This window comes from Gossypium hirsutum, chromosome A01 (genome assembly GCF_007990345.1).
Source record: "Gossypium hirsutum isolate 1008001.06 chromosome A01, Gossypium_hirsutum_v2.1, whole genome shotgun sequence".
Taxonomy (NCBI): Eukaryota; Viridiplantae; Streptophyta; class Magnoliopsida; order Malvales; family Malvaceae; genus Gossypium; species Gossypium hirsutum.
In genome coordinates, this window is record NC_053424.1 from 57,476,706 (window position 1) to 57,498,319 (window position 21,614).

General features: G+C 35.1%; 1 protein-coding gene across 1 annotated transcript; it reads left to right on the top strand.

Annotated features, from left to right (window-relative positions):
- The first annotated feature begins 839 nt into the window (after positions 1 to 839).
- On the top strand, positions 840 to 19,247 carry LOC107891423 (uncharacterized). The gene is made up of 8 exons (XM_041087268.1): positions 840 to 872; positions 2,843 to 2,914; positions 9,583 to 9,654; positions 16,196 to 16,344; positions 16,456 to 16,513; positions 17,766 to 17,807; positions 18,702 to 18,781; positions 18,906 to 19,247. The coding sequence occupies exons 1-8, from the start codon at positions 840 to 842 to the stop codon at positions 18,955 to 18,957; spliced, it is 558 nt and encodes a 185-aa protein (XP_040943202.1). The 3' UTR covers positions 18,958 to 19,247.
- The last annotated feature ends 2,367 nt before the right edge of the window (positions 19,248 to 21,614 follow it).

The window sequence follows — 21,614 nt, forward strand, 5'->3', positions numbered from 1 at the left end:
ACAAAAAGAATTAGGAGTTATAGTTTATATTTCTAGATTTCTCAGTGAATCTAATTTTAGGAGAAACAAATAGCATTGTTATTTGAATTCTGTACAAGGAGAAAATTGATTCGTAGTGAGGAGAGGTCAGAGTAGTCCAACAACGCAATAGGGGAAACTCTAACTAATAAACTATACTAATTGGCTAGACAAAAAATTCTTGAAAAAAATTAGTAAGAAGATATATGAGTCTAGTTTTAGGGAAAATTCACGAATTTAAAGTTTGATCTTTGTGACTCGAGTTATGATTTATTTAGTGACTATGAAGCAAGTGGGCAATTTAATAAGAAATAATGAAATAAATTGTTTCGATTTGTCTAAGTATTCAGAAAATTTTAAAAGAAAATTTTATGCCCCGAATTAGTAAGTTAAGTCAGGTAACGCCTCGTGCTCGACTCTGGTGACGGTCTCGGGTAAGGGGTGTTACAAAACATGAAAGTTGGATGTGTGTTAAACATCTTTTCCTAGGTGATTTTCATGAAAAACCCTTAAAGGGATCTTTTTGCAAAAGTTGTAGAATGTGTGGTAGAAATGTGAAAATAATGGAAAATGTGAGCTACCATAGGAGGGAAAAGTGTTCGGCTAGGCTTGGGTAAGGTAGAAATTGCATGTGTTTCATTATACGAGCCTAGGGACTAAATAGTAAAAATTAGAAAGGTAGGGGAAAAACGGTAATTTTGACCGGGGTGGAATTTAGACTTGAAATGTATAATGTGGAGTGTTAATGATTTAAATTTTCTTGTTATAGACCCCGAGGAACAAATTTTGGAGGTCGATCGAGGAAAATGAAAGGTTTCGGAATGACCGAAACCCGTCACCGAAACGAATACCAGGTAAGTTCGGATAACTCAAAGTAAACTCATAATATGCACAATTACATGATTTATGAATGCATGATAATTGCATTTGTTAATGGCATAAAAATACATGAAATAAATCTTTGATAATGAGTTGTTGAAAAATGTCTCGGTTGATGTTAAAAAGCTAATTCGATGGTAAAACCATGATTTATATGTGTAATGAGATCCTGCATGTGTTGCAGTAAGGATTTAGCCCGGACGGGTAATCCGTTGATCTCAATTATGAAAAAGATCTAGCCCGAACAGGTGTTCCTTTGGATGATCGAGCCTCCCGAAGAATATATGTGCATTAAGGATTTAGCTCAGACAGGTAATCCGATTAGGGCCTGAATTTAGCCTAGACTGGTAATTCAGATCCGAGCTCAGTAAAGGTGTTTATCATTGTAAGGGATTCAGCCTAGACTCCCGCTGTAAGATGTGAGGTTCATGGGAGTGCATACCTAAAACGATCATTTGTATGAATTGACGGTTAATGGATATTCCATCCAGATTTCCTAGAAACTCAACGAGATGAATATGAGATATATGTACAAATGAGATGTTGAATGATGAGCTCATCTAAGATAAATTACATAGTGCTTTGTTATGTAACTAACTCATTGATTAAGTGTATGTGATAGAGAAGCCATTTCATGCTTATTGATTTTATTACCCAATTTGGTTGTATGCTAATTACTTGGTAAGTTTACTTTCTAGTTATTCGAGCTTACTAAACATGTAAAGGCTTACCCCTCTCTTTTCCTTGTTTTACAGAGCTCGAGGACTCGTAAGGATTGAAAGACGGTTGGAGAGTCAACACACTATCAACTAGTCCAGCTTTGGTATAAATACATTTCTATTTTGTTCAATGGCATGTATAGGACTTTTGAGTATTTTGTTATATGTGTCATTTGAATTGCCAAATGAAGGCATGTAAAGATGTACCTATCTTTTTGTATATTGCCATGGGAATTGGCTTATTTTGAATTAAGCTATGACCTACGAATCTACGCATGTTTATATTATATGTGATGGTTTGTATATAATTGGCAATGAGTCGCAAGAACGAGCCAATTATGAATATGTTAAAGTGACATGGAAACCCATAAATACAAGATGGGGAATAACTTATCATGTATGAAACCAATGATATGAGGTTTCTATACAATGAGTTTTGCCAAGATCATTTATAAGAATATAATCATGTTTTATTTTGTATTTGGTAATCATCAAGTATAAGTGATGAAAAGGGTGACCAAAGGCTTGGAAATAGCCTATTAGGGTCCACACAGTTGGACACATCGGCGTGTGTCTAGGTCGTGGGTGACACAAGGCTCACCCCTATGGGTGTGTGTTATGGCCATGCGTCCCTTGCACCTAAAATTTTAAGTCAGTGTTGTATACGGGAAAGCCACACGGGCGTATGTCTTGGCCATGTATTCCTATTTGTATGATAAGGTTAAAGTCAGTGTTGCACACGGGCCGAGGGCACGGGAGTGTCCCAAGCCATACAAGCGTGTGCAACCACACGGCCACATCACACGGGCATGTGACACTTCAAAGTAAAGGAAATTTTCTAAGGGGCCCAAAGTGTATCGAAAGTTTCCGGCTTTGTCCCGAACTGCTCCTAGGTATGTTTTAGGCCTCGAAGGCCTGTATAAGGGACAAGATGTACATGTTTGAAAAGTTTTAAATCTGGGTGAAACTTGATAAACCAATTTGGTATGTTTGTAAATATGAAGTCCTGGTAACGCCTCAAACCCTATCCTAATGTTGGAAACGTGTGAGGGGTGTTACACTTCCCTTTGCCAAAATCTTGTGAGCTTTGTATTTTGAATATGCCTTTTTGTTTCTTTTACTACTCTCACGGTGTAGTGAACAAAGGTTCTACTTTGTTCTCCCTTGGCCGAATTTTCTGGTATGTTGTTGCTTCAAATGCTTAACTGATGTTGGTTGGTGTCTAGGATGTATTCGTGGTGTGGAAGCCATTGTTAGGCGTTAAGAAGGTGAAACCTTCCGCTTTAACTACTTTTAAGGTAATATTGCCATTTAGTGTTTGGGTAATTGGAGTGTGTTTTCAATTGTGTATTTGGCTAAATAAATAATTGATGTTATTCGATCAAGTGTAAGTTACAAAGGCTTGGGGCAGTTTCCCAACAAATAGATTCGAGGTGTGAAAACACTACCCCTATTCGTAAATCGTCAAAAGCCGAAACAAGTGACCATTGACGCTACACGAGCGTGTGCTCGCTCATGTGGTAATCCGAACGTCTAAACATGGGCGTAAGATCGTTAAGGCTGGCCATGAGTGATCTCAGGGCCTGAGGCCAATTTGGGCCATGGTGGACCGAAATGGGCCGTGTGGGCCCCACGAGCATGTGAGCCCCACACGAGTAAACCATACGAACGTGTGGGCCCATATGGGCCCGCATTGTGGGCCTTGCATTTTCGCTGTTTGACTATTAAGGTTACATGGGTCACCCGAGACGACTTTGGACCTTCTGTTGGGTCGGTAAGCATACCTGGACCCTTAATCGATAGAATAAATGTTTTGCCCTTATGTGGTAAAATGACTGTTTTGCCCTTATACGATAAAATGACTATTTTGCCCTTATACGGTAAAATGACTATTTTTCCCTTATGAGGTAAAATGATTGTTTGGCCCTTATGTGGTAAAATGATTGTTTTACCTTTTTATGGTAAGATGACTGTTTTACCCCTATGTGATGTATGTTTATATTTTAGCATGCTATTGTAACTATATTGAATACATGTATAATATTATGACATGTTGCATGATGCATTGCTTGGGAATGGGTTTTTATATGATTGGAGGAAGTGTACTGCACTGGCTGCTCTGCTGCAAATCACTGATGGCTCTAAGCCTACTATACTAGCAGCTCTACTGCAAACATGGAGTGTAGGGATGGGTGGGTTGATTTTATCCCCACATAGGTTGGACAGAGATGGAGTATAGAGGCTGGAAAGGTTGGACTTGTATACTGTTACTGCACGGTTTACTGTTATTACACTGTTACTATTACTACATTGTTTACTGTTACCACAATAGGCCAAGGCCCAAACACATGATTGTTTCTGTAATGAGATGGGCTAAAGCCCAAACTGATATTGTCACTGCTACTAAAAAGGGCTTAGTCCCAGACTGTGCTTGTATTCTGATTGTTTGCTTATATGGGATTACACATTGAGTTTTTGTAAACTCACTCCGTTTAACTGTATAGGTAATCCCCAGCCTTAAGCGGATTGGTGCTGCGAGGGACTCAATAGTGGCCACACAACTGCACTTGCTTTCTTATTTGATTTTTAATTCATAAGTAATTTAATTTGGGTATTTGTTTATGTAATAAGGCCTCTATAGATTTTAACTTAAATTTGGGTTTTATTTTTTGGGGTTTATAACTGCCAGCAGTAGGGAAAAATACGTGTTTTCAAAAAGATAAATGTTTTCCCCAAAACACCACGTTTACGTGACATATTTTAAAAGCTTCTGCAACAAACAATGTTTTAAAAAGTAATAACAATTTTAATATGATTAGCATTTTGCTAAATGATTTGAGTTTTAAACTAAACGAACCTCTATAAGAACACACAAAGAGGATAAGTTGGGAATGGGTTTTGCAATATCATACTTTACGAAAAACACTTCAATGTGACATCGCCAGATTCGGCTATAATGTCCAGGTCAGATTTGGGGTATTACATATAGTGGTATCTGAGCCGAGTTGCAAAATTCGACTATGGATTTTTGTTTCTTTTAAACTTGGAATTTCAAAGAAGAACTATTTCAAATGATTTGAAATACTTGGAAATGTTTTACTGAATGTGTAACACCCCGAACCCGAGACCGACACCGGAGTCGAACACGAGGTGTTAACAGACTTTAAGCCCCTTATAAAAATATTTCTCAGACACTGCCAATCTGCGTACTAGTCGATTTAAAAATCATATCTTGAGTTTCACAACTCGGAATCCAGTTCCGTAAATTTTCCCTGAAACTAGACTCATATGCCCATCTACATATTGTTTTCTAGAATTTTTGGTCGGGCCAATTAGTACAGTTTATTAGTCAAAGTCTCCCATGTTACAGGGATCGACTACCCTGACCTTTGCGCATTACGACTTGGATATCTCCCTGTACAGGGCTCCAATACTGATGACGTTTGTTTCTATAGAAACTAGACTCAGAGAGGAATCTATACATATATGGTATGACTCCTAATTATCTCTGGTTAATTTATAATGAATTTCCAAAGTCGGAACAGGAAATCCAGAAACCGTTCTGGTCCTGTCTCATGAGAACCTGAATATCTCTTAACATACTGTCTGTATGATTGTTTCGTTACTTTCCTATGAAAGTAGATTCATCAAGGTTTGTTTACATAATTTATTCACTATTTAATTCCATTCCTACTATTTTTAGTGATTTTCCAAATCTACATCACTGCTGCTGTCAGCATCTGCCTTTAAGGTAGACTTTACCTATTTCATGGTTTCCATGATTCAACTAGCCCTTTTTGCATAAATAGCACAATTTATGAAAGTGATTAACCATCCCCATGGCCAATCCTTGTCAAGCATATCCACACCAAATGATTATAACAATATACTCAAACACATATAAGCCATTTTCGCATGGCTATCCAAAATTTATACAAGTCCAAAGGGTCCACGACCCACAACAAACGGGTAGTCCTATACATGCCATTTCGAAGTTCAACCAAAATTGTACCAAAAGGGGGCTTTGATAGTGTGGGCGACTTTGACCTCAAGATCCCGAGTCCGATAGCTGGAGAACCAAATCTATAAAACAGAGGAGCAATGAAACGGAGTAAGCAATTTATGCTTAGTAAGTTTTGAGCAAGGAATTCCAGCACAACAAAAGTATAGCATTCATATAGCTAAACGGATAATTTCATATGCACAAATTTACGATATCGTACTTGCTTCACATTATCAACCCTTATGTACATACACAAAAGATCAACTCAGCCAAAGGCCGGTAGCTCGTTTATCAACTGAGCGAATACTTATTTGTAAGGGCTCAACTAAATTCAAGCACATACGAAACATACCTCAATGTTGGGATGTTTCGAGAGTATTAACTGGAATTTTACAGCAAGTTCATTAATTCCCAAATCACGTACCTTCGGAATTTAACCGGATATAGCTCCTCGTTCAAATGCCTTCGGGACATAGCCCGGTTATAGTAATTCGCACAAATGCCTTCGGGACTTAACCCGGATTTAGTAACTCGCACAAATGCCTTCGGGCTTAGCCCGGAATTAGTATCTCGCACAAATGCCTTCGGATCTTAGTCCGGATATTGTCACTTAGCACAAGCCTTCGGGACTTAGCCCGGACAGCATTCAAATAACCATGCACATTTAACAATAAATCATGGCCCATTCGTATTTCATTTTCGTTAGCAAAACTCAAACACAAGACATTTATCATTCTTGCAAATTCGGCTCAATAGCCACACAAAGAGCATGATTTTAATTTGCTCAAAACATGATCTAATCACATCATAATTTAAGCTCTTTTACTCGAGAACTTACCTCGGGTGTTGTCGAACGATTCCGATAGCTATTCGACCACTTTTTCCTTCCCTTTATCGGATTTAGTTCCCCTTTGCTCTTGAGCTTAATTAAACAAATAAATTGATTTAATCATTTGAGCATCGAAAAGAGGAACACAAGGCACTTAGCCCATATTTATGCATTAGACATTAAAGTCACATATGTACGGAATCATGAATCAAACTCAACATTTTAGCTAATTTTTCCCCCTTGGCCGAATATGCATGTCTATTTTGGGGCCGATTTCAACACTTAATACATTCTACAAGTATGGTCACTTGTATTGACTAAACACCCTTTTGTTTCAAGTTCAAAACTTGGCTAATACACACATATACACACTAGTAAAGCATCCTCTCCCTTTCCATCAATTTAACACATGCATTGCTCATTAACATGCAAAAGTTATATTCGGCCTTAGCACACAACTTGCTAGCCGATTCTTCTCCATTTAGCAACCAATGCACATATGTGCTCACTCAAAAATGCTAAAAAGGAGGTTCAAGAATCATCAAGCCACCATCACATGCATCATTAACAAGCTTCATATTTAGCATGCAATGGCATTAACACAAACTCCACCTAGGCCGAATCTTAACTCATCCTCATGCCTCATCACCACAACATCAAACATCAACCAAGAATGATGCATCCATGGCCGAGTGTCATTTCCATCACATAGCAAGATTTAGACCATGGGCTAGGTAGAACTCAAGCTAACAACTAAAACATGCATGCATCTCATGGAACATCATCAAACATACCTTAGCCTAGCTATATGCATGGCCGAACCTCTTCAACCTTTCTTCTTCCTTCCTCCTTAAAATTTTTGGCCAAGGATGAACCAAAGGATGAGCATTTTTTTCTTTGTTTTTTTCTTTCTAGTTTCGGCTAAATGAAGATGAGAAAGGATGAACAAAAATTTTCTCCTTTCTTTTCTTTAGCTCACGGCAATGGGGGGGGAAACAACTACACACATTTTTTTTTTGTATTCATCATACTCCTTTTCATTATTTTATGCCCATGCCCCTTATTTTATTTTTTTCCTACATACCTCACTAGGCCAACATGTTCCCAACATGTTTCCACCCATAGCATGGCCAACCACTAGCTCAAATTTTGGGTAATTTGACATGCAAACCCATCATTTTCACAACATGCATTAATAGACCATTTTAAATTAGCCTATCATATTTTCACCATGTCTCATATCAATCCCTATTTAATAATTTCTCATGCAATTGGCAAAATTGGAGAATGAAACTTCCACATACTCATGTACACACATAATAAGCATAGAATATGGAAATCAATTATTTTTATGACTCGGTTTTGTGGTCCCGAAACCACTTCCCGACTAGGGTCAATTTTGGGCTGTCACAGAATGTGTGGTACACCGAGTCTCCGGTGCCAATTTTGTAAGTCTTCTAAAACTACTACTTGTTTAAATTAAAATACTGAGATTACTGTAGGTAATAGACTGTACTGAAACACTCTGTTTAGGGAAACCTAAAATTGTAGTAAGACTGCAGTCTGCAAAAAAAAACTCTGAACTATTGATAATAGTTTCCATAAAATATCTGTTAAGAAACAACTAGAACTGTAAAACTGATGCATAAAACTGTTAATTCAAGATAAAGCACAATTTGATAATAAGCACCAGAGGTACTAGGTCTTTTGATCGTATGGCTGGGGATGACGTGTTGTTCCAAGCTATGCTACGAATTTGGAAAGCGTCACTGGCTTAATATTGGATTTGGGGGTCAAGGGTCGGTTACGGAATGACTCCAGTCCAATGGAGTTGAGCTCTTCAGGGGGAGTGTCACTGGTGTCACCCCTAACATGGCCAAGTATTGGATTGACGTACTATCCCAGTCTATTTATAGAATGTATCGAAAACACTCAATTTAAATGTGGTAGTGTTTTTGGAACTAGAGTGCACAACGGGAGCGTAGTGGTGTAGTCTGTGTTATACGACTGATCTGATAGTTAGAAATTTCGGGGACGAAATTTCATTAAGGAGGGGTGAATTGTAACGTCCCGAATTTTGGGCCTAGAAGTATTAGGTCTTAAGCATGGGAACTATTAGGAGAATGCACATATATGTTTAGTTGTGCAAGAAAATGACACAATTGTATGTCTGCCTTAGTGGTTATGTGTTCTAGGAAGTGTTTGAGAAGTCTTGGGTTCAAGCCTGGGCATGTGCAAAAAGTTTTGTTTTTTAAATGTTTAAGCTCTATCTCTAGTCAATAGGCTTATAAATAAATGTGGGTAAAAGATGACAGAAAGGGCCTACTGGTCTAGGGGATAGGTGGCGTGTGGTAGTTACTTGAGGTCTGAGGTTCGAATGCTGGTACCTATATGGAGGTGTTTTATTTTGCTATTGGCCATGGGAGAGTTCTAGTTTGACCAAAACTTGTGTGTTCGAAGAGTGTGGGGAGTTGTGGCTGAATTTTAGGAGATTATTGAGGAATTTTGATTGTTAGGGGGATTTGGGGAGGAAATTTTGGATAGAAGAGGTTGTGTGGAGTTAAATTAGTTGGTGGAGTAATGTAAAGAGATTTTCAAGGATTGGATCAAGGGAAGGAAGTAGTGGTGCCAAAATTGAACACTTTTTCAAGAGAATTCGGCTACCATCTATCATTTCGGCATTTTCCTGCTAGTTTTGACGTTTTCGATTTTGGAGTTTTCTCTCTGCTTCATCTTTTGATATTTCTGTTTTGGTGCCCTGTTTTCTTTTGTTTTCTACTTCTGTTCTCTTCACTTACTTTCTCTTGTTGGAATTCTATACGTCTTCTTCTTCTTTGCTTATCTACCCGAATCTTTTTTACTTCTTTAGCCGAATAATACCCGTTTGTACCCAAAATTTTGACTAGCGCATTGGTTTCTTGCAATTGTCTGTCGACTGATCTTATTCTCCTATCTTCCCTTTGCCAAAATCTTGTGAGGTTTGTATTTCAAATATACCTTTTTATCTCTTTTCGGTTTGTTTCTTTTACTACTCTCGCAGTGTAGTGAACAAAGGTTCGACTTTGTTCTCCCTTGGCCAAATTTTCTGGTATGTTGATGCTTCAAATGCTTAACTGATGTTGGTTGGTGTCTAGGATGTATTCATGGTGTGGAAGCCAGTGTTAGGCGTTAAGAGAGCGAAACCTTCTGCTTTAACTACTTTTAAGGTAATATTTCCATTTAGTGTTTGGGTAATTGGAGTGTGTTTTCAATTGTGTATTTGGCTAAATAAATATTGATGTTATTCGATCAGGTGTAAGTTACAAAGGCTCGGGGCAGTTTATCAACAAATAGATTTGAGGTGTGTAAAACACTACCTCTATTCGTAAATTGGCAAAAGCCGAAACAAGTGACCATTAACTCTACACGAGCAGTCACTCGCTCGTGTGGTAATTCGAACGTCTAGATGTGGGCATAAGATCATTAAAGCCGGCCATGAGCGATCTCAGGGCCTGAGGCCAATTTGGGCCATGGTGGGCCGAAATAGGTCCTGTGGGCCCGCCCCACGTGTATGTGGGCCGAAATAGGTCCTGTGGGCCCCACGTGTATGTGGGCCCTACACGGGTAAACCACAAGGACATGTGGAGAACATTGGGCCAGGTTGTGTAATCCACACGACCAAGGCCATTTCTGGGCTATGTGGGCCCATAATATGGACCTTGGGCCCATTTTCGTTGTTTGACTATTAAGGTTGCGCAGGTCGCTCGAGACGACTATAGATCTTCTGTTGGGTCAATAAGTGTACTTGGACCCTTAATTGATAGAATGACTATTTTGCCCTTATGTGGTAAAATGACTGTTTTGCCCTTATGAGGTGAAATGAATTTTTTGCTCTTATGAGGTAAAATGACTATTTTGCCCTTATGTGGTAAAATGACTATTTTTCCCTTTTATGGTAAGATGACTGTTTTACCCCTATATGATGTATGTTTATATTTTAACATGCAATTGTAACTATATTGAATACATGTATAATATTATGACATGTTGCATGATGCATTGCATGGGGCTGGGTTTTTATATGATTGGAAGAAGTGTACTGTACTAGCAGTTCTGCTACAAGTCACCAATGGCTCTAAGCCTATTATACTGGCAGCTCTACTGCAAATACTGTTTAGTGCCGCAATCAGTGCTACATGGAGTGTAGGGATGGGTGGGTTGATTTTATTCCCATATGGAGTGTAGGGTTGGACGGAGATGGAGTGTAGAGGCTGGATAGGTAGGACTTGCATACTATTTACTGTTACTACACCATTTACTGTTACTACAATGGGCCAAGGCCCGAACACATGACTGTTTCTGTATTGAGATGGGCTAAAGCCCAAACTGATATTGTCACTGCTACTAAAAAGGGCTTAAGCCCAGACTATGCTTGTATTCTGATTGTTTGCTTAAATGGGATTGCACACTGAGTTTTCGTAAACTCAACCATCTGTTCAACTGTATAGGTAATCCCCAGCCTTAGGCAAATCGGTGCTGCGAAGGACTCAATAATGGCCACACAACTGCACTTGCTTTCTTATTTGATTTTTAATTTATAAGTACTTTAATTTGGGTATTTTTTTATGTAATAAAGCCTTTATGGATTTTTACTTAAATTTGGGTTTTTATTTTTTTGGGTTTATAACTGCTAGCAGTAGGGAAAGACGCGTGTTTTCAAAAAGATAAATGTTTTTCCTAAAACACCATGTTTACGCGACATATTTTAAAAGCTTCCTCAACAAACAATATTTTAAAAAGTAATAACAATTTTAATATGATTAGCATTTTGCTAAACGACTTGAGTTTTAAACTAAATGAACCTTTATAAGAACACACAAAGAGGTTAAGTTGAGAATGGTTTTTACAATATCATACTTTGCGAAAAACACTTCAATATGACATCGCCAGATTCGGCTGTAACGTCCAGGCCTAGTTTGGGGTGTTACATATTCTTCCATTAAACATCAAAACACATGCATGTCATACTTGGGTCAAATTTCAAACATGAACTCTACTTTAAAATATGGCTAGAAACAGGTAAATCGGGATAAGAGGGTTTCAAAAATGTAAAGAGCATTAAAAACGGGGCTAGGAGGCACTTACTATTGAGCTTGAAAGTTGAAAAAAACCCTAGATATGGAACTCTTAGAAATTTCGGCACACATAAAGAAGATGGACACCAATTTTTTTACTTATTTTCCCTTTTTATTCTTTTATTAACCAAATGACAAAAATGCCCTCAAGGCCTTTCTTTCAAAATTTTCCTATTCATGCCCATTTTTGTCCATGAAATAGAAATTGGGAAAATTGCTATTTAAGGATCTCTAATTAATAATCCATGGCAATTTCATGCTTAAAGCTTCTAGAACTCACATTTTGCAACTTTTGCAATTTAGTCCTAAATGTCAAATTGGACACATTATCAATAAAATTTCTTCATGAAATTTTCACACAAGCATGAAATCATATCATAGACCTCATAATAATCATAAAATAATTATTTCTACTTCGGATTTATGGTTTCAAAACCACTATTCTGACTAGGCCCAAAATCGAGATGTTACAAGAAAGATGCAATTTGGGTTGTCGTTGATCGACTGACGAAATCAGCACATTTTATTCTGGTACATATTGAATATTCACTCGATAGATTAGCTGAATTGTATATTGCTGAGATCATTAGATTCAATTATTTCAGATAGAGATCCGAGATTCACATTGCGATTTTGGAAGAAATTGCAAGAAACTCTGGGTACAAAGTTAAATTCCAGTATAGTTTTTCATCCATAATTTGATGATCAGTTTGAAAGAGTAATTCAAATTCTCGAAGTTATGCTTAGATGTTGTGTTTTAAATTTCAAGGTAATTGGGAGAAATATTTGCCATTGGTTGAATTTGCGTATAATAATAGTTTTCAAACAAGCATAAAGATGGCACTGTATGAAGCTTTATATGGTCGTAAATTTCGAACTCCATTGTATTGGACTGAGCTCAGTGAGAAACAGATTCATGGGGTTGATTTGGTTAGAGAAACCGAAGAGAAAGTGAAAGTAATTCGCAACTATTTGAAAATAGTTTTAGATCATCAAAAATCGTACGCAGATTTGAAACGAAAAGACATTGAATTCTAGATTGGTGACAAAGTGTTCTTCAAAGTATCTCCGTGGAATAACATTCTTCTTTTTGGTTGCAAGGTAAATTGAGTCCACGTTTCATCGGGCCGTATGAGATTATTGAAAGAATAGGGCTAGTGGCATATCGACTAGCTTTACCAACTGAGTTGGAAAAGATTTACAATATGTTTCATGTATCGATGTTGCGTCGATATAGATCTGATCCATCCCATGTAATTTCTTTGTCAGAAATTGAAATTCAACCTGATATGACGTATAGCGAAGAACCGATTAGAATTCTAGCTCGAGAGGTTAAACAATTGAAAAATAAAAGCATAAATTTAGTAAAGGTCTTATGACAACATCACGAGATCGAAGAGGCTATGTGGGAACCCAAGGAAGCTATGAGAAAAAAGTACCCTAACCTATTCACTGGTAAGATTTTCGGGGACAAAAATCCCTAAGGGGGAGAGAATTGTAACAGCCTATTTTTGGTCAAATGAGAACAGTGGTTTTGAAACCACAAATCCAAGGTGAAAATATTTATTTTATTATTATTTTAATGTTGGCAGCATGATTGAGTGATTGTGTGAAAATTTCGTTAAGAAATTTTATCATTTAATTGGTTAATTTGAGAAAAAGGACTAAATCGCGTAAAGCGTAAAAATTGAGTTCTAATAGCTAAAGGTGTAATAGCTATAGAACCTTAAAGTTAAGGTCTTTATATTGTAATTAGACAATTTTAATTGTGAGTGGACAAAGATGGACAAGCATTAAGTGATTTATATGTTTATTAATTAAGGTTAAAAATGTAATTTGGTAAATTAAGTTAAAATAAATAGAACAAAATGAAATTATCAGCTAATATCATCATCTTCAAATGGTTCTAAAGAGAAGAAAGCCATTCTTTTAGGTTTTACATTCGGCCTTGGTTAAATTTCTCATTAAGGTACAATTTTTGTCCCGTTTTTAATGATTTCTAAGTTTTTGAGATCATTGTAGCTAGGGTTAGCTAGCCCAGGGACTAATTTGTAAAACTGTTAAAGATTTTAGCTATTTCCATTGATGAATAAGCATGTTTTTTGAATTTTCTTGATATGAATGCTTTTTGATAGATATACAAGTTTTGTTAAGTGAAAATGCAAAATAAGGATTAAATTGAGAAATGTGTAAAGTTAGTGGTTAAAACATGAAATAAATGAGAAATATGGGCTTATAAGGGTATAATAGTAATTCAGCTAGCATGTATATAATTGGAATTTCATTAATTTGTGATTTTATGAAATAAGGACTAAATTGTGAAAATGTGAAAGTTTTAGTGCAAAAGTGTAAATGTGCCTTAAAGAGTGTTTTGGACTAAATTGAATGAATAGATGATTAAGTAAGTTAATTTTGCATATATTTATACCAAGAAAACTGAAATACGGACTTGGATCGGGGAAAAGATAAAGTTATCAACTAGTCAACTCGATTCACTGCTTTAACATCTGAGGTGAGTTCGTATGTTATAATTTCATTATAAATGTATTTTATATGATTTAATATAGCATGCATTGTGATTATGTGATTATGGATAAGTTCTGAAATGATTTGACACTGAATCGACAGTTGAAATCCCGGTTGAACCTTAAGAATAGTTTAGGATGCTAGTGACATGTCATTAGGTATACTTTGAGTCTACTTCGGGCCATGTTATAAGCACTTTGGGTGTAAGATATACCGATTTAGCTTTGGGCCATGCATATCGGCGAATTTGGCTTCGGGCCATGATATCAGAAGTTCAGATAAGTTGCCTTGATTTGTCTTTGGGCCATGGTATAGGTACTTATCGAGTGAGACCTTGAGTATCGGACTTCTATTCCGAATGGTTCACACTACAGGAAAATAGGGCTTTAGCGGCGTTTTAGTAAAAAACGCCGCTAAAAACTGATCATTAGCGGCGCTTTTGGTAAAACGCCGCTAAAGACTGAGCATTAGCAGCGCTTTTGGTAAAACGCCGCTAAAGACTGAGCATTAGCGGCGCTTTTGGTAAAACGCCGCTAAAGACCAGGGCATTAGCGGCGCTTTTGGTAAAACGCCGCTAAAAAACTAGGGCATTAGCGGCGCTTTTAGTAAAACGCCGCTAAAAGTTATATAACCCCTAAACCCAAAAAAATCATAAACACTAATTTATAACCCCTAAAACAATAATTATTAAAATTTATGGTTATACAATATATTAAATATTTTCTTATATAATCGTAAAAGATATAGTATTGAATTTAAAATATTGAATTAATTATCATTATAGTTTAAGGTTTATGGTTTAAGATATATGGTTTAGGGTTTAAACAGGTTTATGAGTTAACTATGGTTTAAGATATACGGTTTAGGGTTTAAGGTTTAGGAGTTAGCTAGTATTTGAAGGTTTATGATGAATTATAGGTTTAGGGATTATGATTTAGGGTTTAAATTAAGGTTAGGGTTGAAGTTTACAATGGGACAATTATTAACTTCTTAAGAGATAATTTCCTTTCCAGATTCTTACCTGGGATGCTATTAAGAAAGGGTGATTTTGATTGTGGCAAGCTTAAATATTAATCATCATTTGTTGAACTATGTATAATTTCCAAGTTTATATAACATAGAAATATCTTACAGAGTGGACATTATAACTAGAGTGTTCCAATAGAGAAATTGTTTTATTAAAGTTATGTAACTTTGTATAAATAATAGAGTGTATTTTTATCTATTTTTTTGTTTAAATATATTTAGATTAAATAGAATGTCTCAAATAAAATATGTTAAAAAGGCGATATAGTTATTTGTGTTTGCAATATATAAATATAAAATGATGCTATATCAGTAATTATATTAATAATGTTAATATTAATTTTAAAATATTGAATTCATTATCATTATAGTTTAGGGTTTATAGTTTAGGGTGTATGATTTAGGGTTTAATTTTTAGTGTTTAGGGATAAATATAGGGATCACGGTGCAATTGTATATATGAATTTTAATTTGATCTAGTTCTTGTAAATTATTAACACAATTATTGATATAACACTATTTTATATTTATATTGCATACATAAATATTTATATTTATTCAATATAAAAATATATTGATGTATTTATTTTTAAAATGTCTATGATTAAATCAAAAATAAAAACTTAAAAATTTAATATTTAAAATTTAAAATTTTAGTCCATATTTCAGTTAAAAAACTTAATATTCAAAATGAAAAAAATTCAAAAAAATGATAATCTCAACATAAAAATTTTGAAAGAAAAAAATAAAAAAAAATGTTAAAAATGAAAAAAAGTTAAATTAAAAAATAATAAAATTCATGAATTACCGGTTATTTTTTTATAAAAAAACGCAAAACACCACTCACTCCCAAAAGTTATTTTTTGGTTACCCGCTCGTTAACCAAATCCCCCAAATTTCTTTTTCCTTTCTACTCTCAAAATTTGCCCCCAAATTTCCTTTTTCCTTTTCATTTCACTGCACTAAATTCACCCACCATAGCTACTCCTTTTCTTCTTCTTTTTCTTTCTTAGTATTATTTCTTTTCTCTTTTTATTTTTTTGGCCTACTGTGTAATGTATTTACCGGTAACTTTTTATAGGCGGATGTAGAGACGGAGGTTGCGGCGGCCGGTGTGCCCAAGAAGAGAACATTCAAGAAGTTTAGCTTCCGAGGTGTCGATTTGGATGCTCTCCTTGATATGTCCACTGATGAGCTTGTCAAGCTCTTCCCTGCTCGAGCTCGCAGAAGGTAATAACACAATATTCATTTTTTGCTAACATTTTCCCACTTATTTTTAAATAAAAAAATATGAAATGGGTTTTATTTTTTTATTGTTTCTTTTTTGTTATGTGATTGTAGGTTCCAGAGGGGTTTGAAGAGAAAGCCCATGGCTCTAATTAAGAAGCTTCGCAAGGTGGTAAGTTAATCTTTACTTTTTGCTCTTTTAATTCTTGCTTTTTAATCGATTATATCTATGGGATTTATGTTTAGATCTAAGGTTGATAGGTTCATGTTGAGTTACTGAAGTTTTCATTTTATTTTTGTATATAGTTGTAGCCTTTTCTCATTAATGTTTAAGCTAAAAGAAACATAGCATTAAAGTATTCTTTTATTGGCCTCATGAATCAAAATTTTATACTATTATTTATATATGAAGTGATTTTCATTGGAAATGTATTTTATTGTAGATCTTACTAGTCGAAGTTGATCTTTCCTTTCTTAGAAGAATGTTTTTTGTAAATTGTTTTTACTTTTTTGTCTCATAACGTATCTCATTAACTTAATGATTATGTTAAAAATTATGCTCCTTTAGTTTACTCGTATAACTGCTCATAGGTGCGGTGTGCTTTGTAGAAAAGGTGAAAATTTTGATGTAGAAGACAAGCTTCCAGCTTTTATGTTGATTTCAGTATGCTTTGGGCTTGCTATTTCTGAAATAGTAGTAGGATTAAGAGTAAGTGAACTAAATTAGTCATATTCTAGAGGTTGAGGTCCTGCATAACTGAGAAATGGTTGAATGAACATAAGCATCAAATAAAGAAATTTGGATTCTTTATATCCATCCTTTAGCTTATCTCCTTTGTGTAACATTAAAACTTGGTAGCGGTCTAGGATTCTTTATATCTTTCTTACATTTGGCAGATTAGTACGCATAACACCTGGCGTAGGTAGATTTGTTGCTAGGAGTTACAGTCCAAGGTGAGAAAAATATAAGTCATAGCTTCCTGTTTCTTTTGATTATGTATCAGTTCTTTAATAGACAATGGCTGGTTCAATTGGAGGTTATTTTTTGTCTAAGCCTAAGATATTGTTTGATATTTGTGAAGTTGGAATTTAAGAGTTGAGACATAAGGAAGAGTAAAATAAGTAGGTTGTATGTCAGCCTATCATGTTTAGTTTTACATCAGTATCATATATTGAAAAACCACCTACCCCTATTTTTTTCGGGACTATTATCATCAATGTTATTGTAGATGCAGTGACTGGTTCCAATGTTCATAGAGGGCTTCTTGCATAGTCTAGGAGCAAAGCCACTTGTGTTACCAAGCGCATTTTCTGTCTGATCTTTCTCTTCATCATGGCCATGCTTCTCATTATTGTCTGAATTATATCTTGTGTTGTTCAACATCATAGAGTCATACTAACCCCATCCTTAACTTGTGTTTCAGTCTTTCCACTGCGGGCATGGAAAGGCTTATCTCTTTGATAAGGTGTAAGTATTTCATTGCTATGCACTCTTTTTTTTTTTTTCTCCATGGAGTGTTCTCTAAAAATAGTCTTATCTATTTTAAAACCATGCTCATGATTTCACTTTCTATGCATTTCATTGTGTTTGGAAGAAACAAAGAAGTGTTTGGAATAAATAAATAAATGTTGTCAGCATGTTAGCACCACAGTTCAATGGTTATATACTTAAAAAGAAGATTCATAATAATTAATTAATTTACATCATCAAGTGGATTATTGTTTTTAAGTTTTTTATTACAATAACTATTAATGTCTTGGTGTTATCTAAACCATTAAGGTTGCTCTCAAAGAATCTTCTTACATTCACACTTTGAATTTTTATGATATTTATCTTCAAAAGTTGGCAAATTACATCATTTGCTATTTTTTAATTAATGCAAGTTTCAAAATTCGAATGAGTTTTGAGCCATTTTTCGAGTTTGGTTACTTTTTTTTTAATTTCTAATCTAAATTGATTCCAAATTAAATTTGGATGGTTAATTATGTATTATTTGTACTGCAATTTATAGTTGTAATATATATATTTTTTAATTTGAAAAACATTTTGTCCTGATTAATAGTCAGAATTTGTCTCCTCAAATAATAGCACCATATATCATTTTAAATTAGTTTTCATTCTTGCAGATTTTAAAATGGAGTAACCTATAACATTTTGTCCTGAGTAACTATGGTGGATACGTTTATTGGTTTTTTTTTCTTTGCTAAACTAAGTCATGAAGGTTCTTCTTGGATAGCAATTTATTGAGGGGGTGGAATATTTTTCTTAAACTAACAAAATGGGTGCAAAGTAGTATTTAAGCATTTCAAGTCAAGTGTATGTTTAGAACTGTTATTTATATTTAACATCATTGTTTCAGGTCAAGTGTGTAGAAGTTTTCAAAGGGTTCTATGAAACAAAAACAAAACACAGAAAGCTTACATGGATATACTCACAGCGGTATCGTTTTGTATTTTTGCATTCTCATAATTTAACTGTATATTGTTTTTCTGGATATCGTTTTGATGATTACTTTTGTGTGGCAATAGCTCTTTTATGTTTTGACTGGTGGCAAATGGAACAGGAAAAACCAACTACACTTTGCGGTCCAAGAACAATTTGTAGGAGGCACATAATGACTAGCTCCTACCTCTACGAATGCTTGTGGGAGGCATTGCAGCAGCGAATAAGGATGATAACATGTAGTTGAAACCGTATGTGCTATGAATCCGAATTCAAGTGTGATTTTTAGATATTTTATGTGCAAAAAAGTATTAGAGTGTCTTATGTTTATATGTTTGTTAAGCAGATTATAGATAGAACCTGCAGTAGGATCAACTAATTAGTTGATCAAAAGCTACACCCTATTTTGTAATCGTCTACTTGCATATTTGCATATACTTAATAATTATCTCGTGTCAACTAATTATTTTAATTTTTTATTTAATTGTTTTGTTTCAACATTTTATTTTTATTTGAGTTGAAAGAAAAAAATTTATTATTAATTATTTTTATTTTGCATATACTTTTGTATTTTAATTGTGTTATTAATTTATTATTTTAAATTCTAAATTTAAATTCATTAATTTTTGTATTTAGTTTTAAAGTTAAAATTTTAATAGAAAATTTAATTTGATAATGAATTTTAAATTTTTTATATTTTTCATGACTTTTATAATATTTTGTAATATATTTTTTTTGAATTTCATGACTTTTAGCGGCGTTTTTGAGAAAAGCGCCGCTAAAGGTCGTGATCTTTAGCGGCGTTTTTTCAAATAAACGCCGCAAACTTTAGTGGCGCCATCTATAGCGGCGTTTTTTGTGGCGCTTGTAAAAGCGCCGCTAATAGTTTTAGCGGCGCTTTTACACCTTAAAAAACGCCGCTAAAAATCAATTTTGCTGCAGTGTCAACTGATAAATGAAGGATGTGGTTGAGTATGAAATTTGCATACGGTAATAAATTGAGTATTGAAACTATGGAATTGATGATTTCTTTGGTAGTTATGTAAATGATCATTTGATAGCTTTGAGATTTAGTACAATTGTTGTATATTGTTTGCTATTATTTGAATGGTTAATGAATGGTGATATTTTCTCATTGTTAACATATGAGCTTACTAAGCTATATAGCTTACTTTGTTGCTTTTCCATGTTTTATAGTGTTTTTAAAGCTAGCTCAGATTCGGAGATAGTCAGAGACTTCATCCCACTATCCACGATACTTTGGTACTTTTGAAACTAATTTTTGGGTCATAAGTGTGTATAGGGAATTTGAGTCATGTTGATTATGTTTTGGTGATGATGTTGGCCAAATGAATTAGCATTGTAAATGTTTATATTTTGGTTTGCATATATAGCCATGAGTGATGGCTTAATTTTAGTATACTTGGTATGTTTGAATCATGTGCATATATATATGTTTATGTCTTGTGTGTATTGAGTTGGTTGTGATGATTGATGGTAATAGGTATTATGAGTGTTAAATGGATGATTAATGAATGTTAGTATGTTTGTGAAATGATGCCAAGTAATGTATAATTTGGTTTGGTTATATAGATGTTTGAAGTAATTGGTATTTAGTATGTGTTGAATGAGTAAAACATGAGTTTATAAGTATGTTTGTGGTTGATATTGAAATGGTACATTTTAATCTTGGTTGTGGTTGATTTGGATGCCCTTAGATGTTATGAATTTGTACCATTTGGCTTGTGTAGGTGATTGCAATTTGGGGTGGCAAAATGGTTGGTAAATAGCCTATTTTTGTCCACACGGGTAGAGACATGGGCATGTGTCTCAACCGTGTCTGACACATAGTCATGTTACACGACCGTATGTCCCCAGGTGTGGTTTTTGAAATGAAGTCAATATGCTCTACACGATCTCACAGACAGGCGTGTGATCGGCCGCGTGGTACAAGTCGATATACCCCTTAATTTGCACACGGCCTAACACACAGGCATGTGACTTGGCCGTGTTGCATAAGTCAGTATACCCTACAGTTTTGGCACAGCCTAGCACATAGCCTGGCACACGGGCGTGTGTAGCTACTTCAAAGTGCACACGGGCCTGTGGTTGGCCGTGTGACCCAAGTCAGTAAGCTCACTTGTTTGGACACGGGGTTGAACATGGGATGGGACGCGATCATGTGCTTCCATTTCAAATGTCCACACGGCCTGTGACACGTGCATGTCTGGTGGCCGTGTGAGACACGGCCTGGCCACATAGGCGTGTGCCCCCTATTTTGAGAAAAATTTTCAATGTTTCTTGGAATATTCATGATTTATTGGTTTAGTCCCGAACCACTCTCAAATGCATGTTTAGGGCCTCGTAGGCTCGTTTAATGGATAAATTGATTGAGAATGAATAATGATTATATGTAATGATTGAATATATGTGAAAAGCTTGTTTAATTGTTTTGTAAGTTCAGTAATACTCCGTAACCCTATTTCGATGTTGAATACGGGTGAGGGGTGCTACAAGAAACATCTCAAAATCCCATACCATGCAAGAAATTTGTCCATGGCTGAAAGATTTATCTCAACTTCCATGGATATTCGGTGTTGAAGAAGAAAACCGAAAAGATGATAAGAAATTAACCTTTTGTTTTTGTTTTAATTTAATTTAATACAAATTACAATTTTAACTTTGGTTAATAAATAAATAAAACACCAATTCCACTAACTCCATGAATGGTCTAATTACCATTTAAGTCTCATTTCCTTTATTCAATTAACCATTTAATCACTCAAATCAAACAGTGATCAAATTTTACATCTTTTACAATTTACTCCTT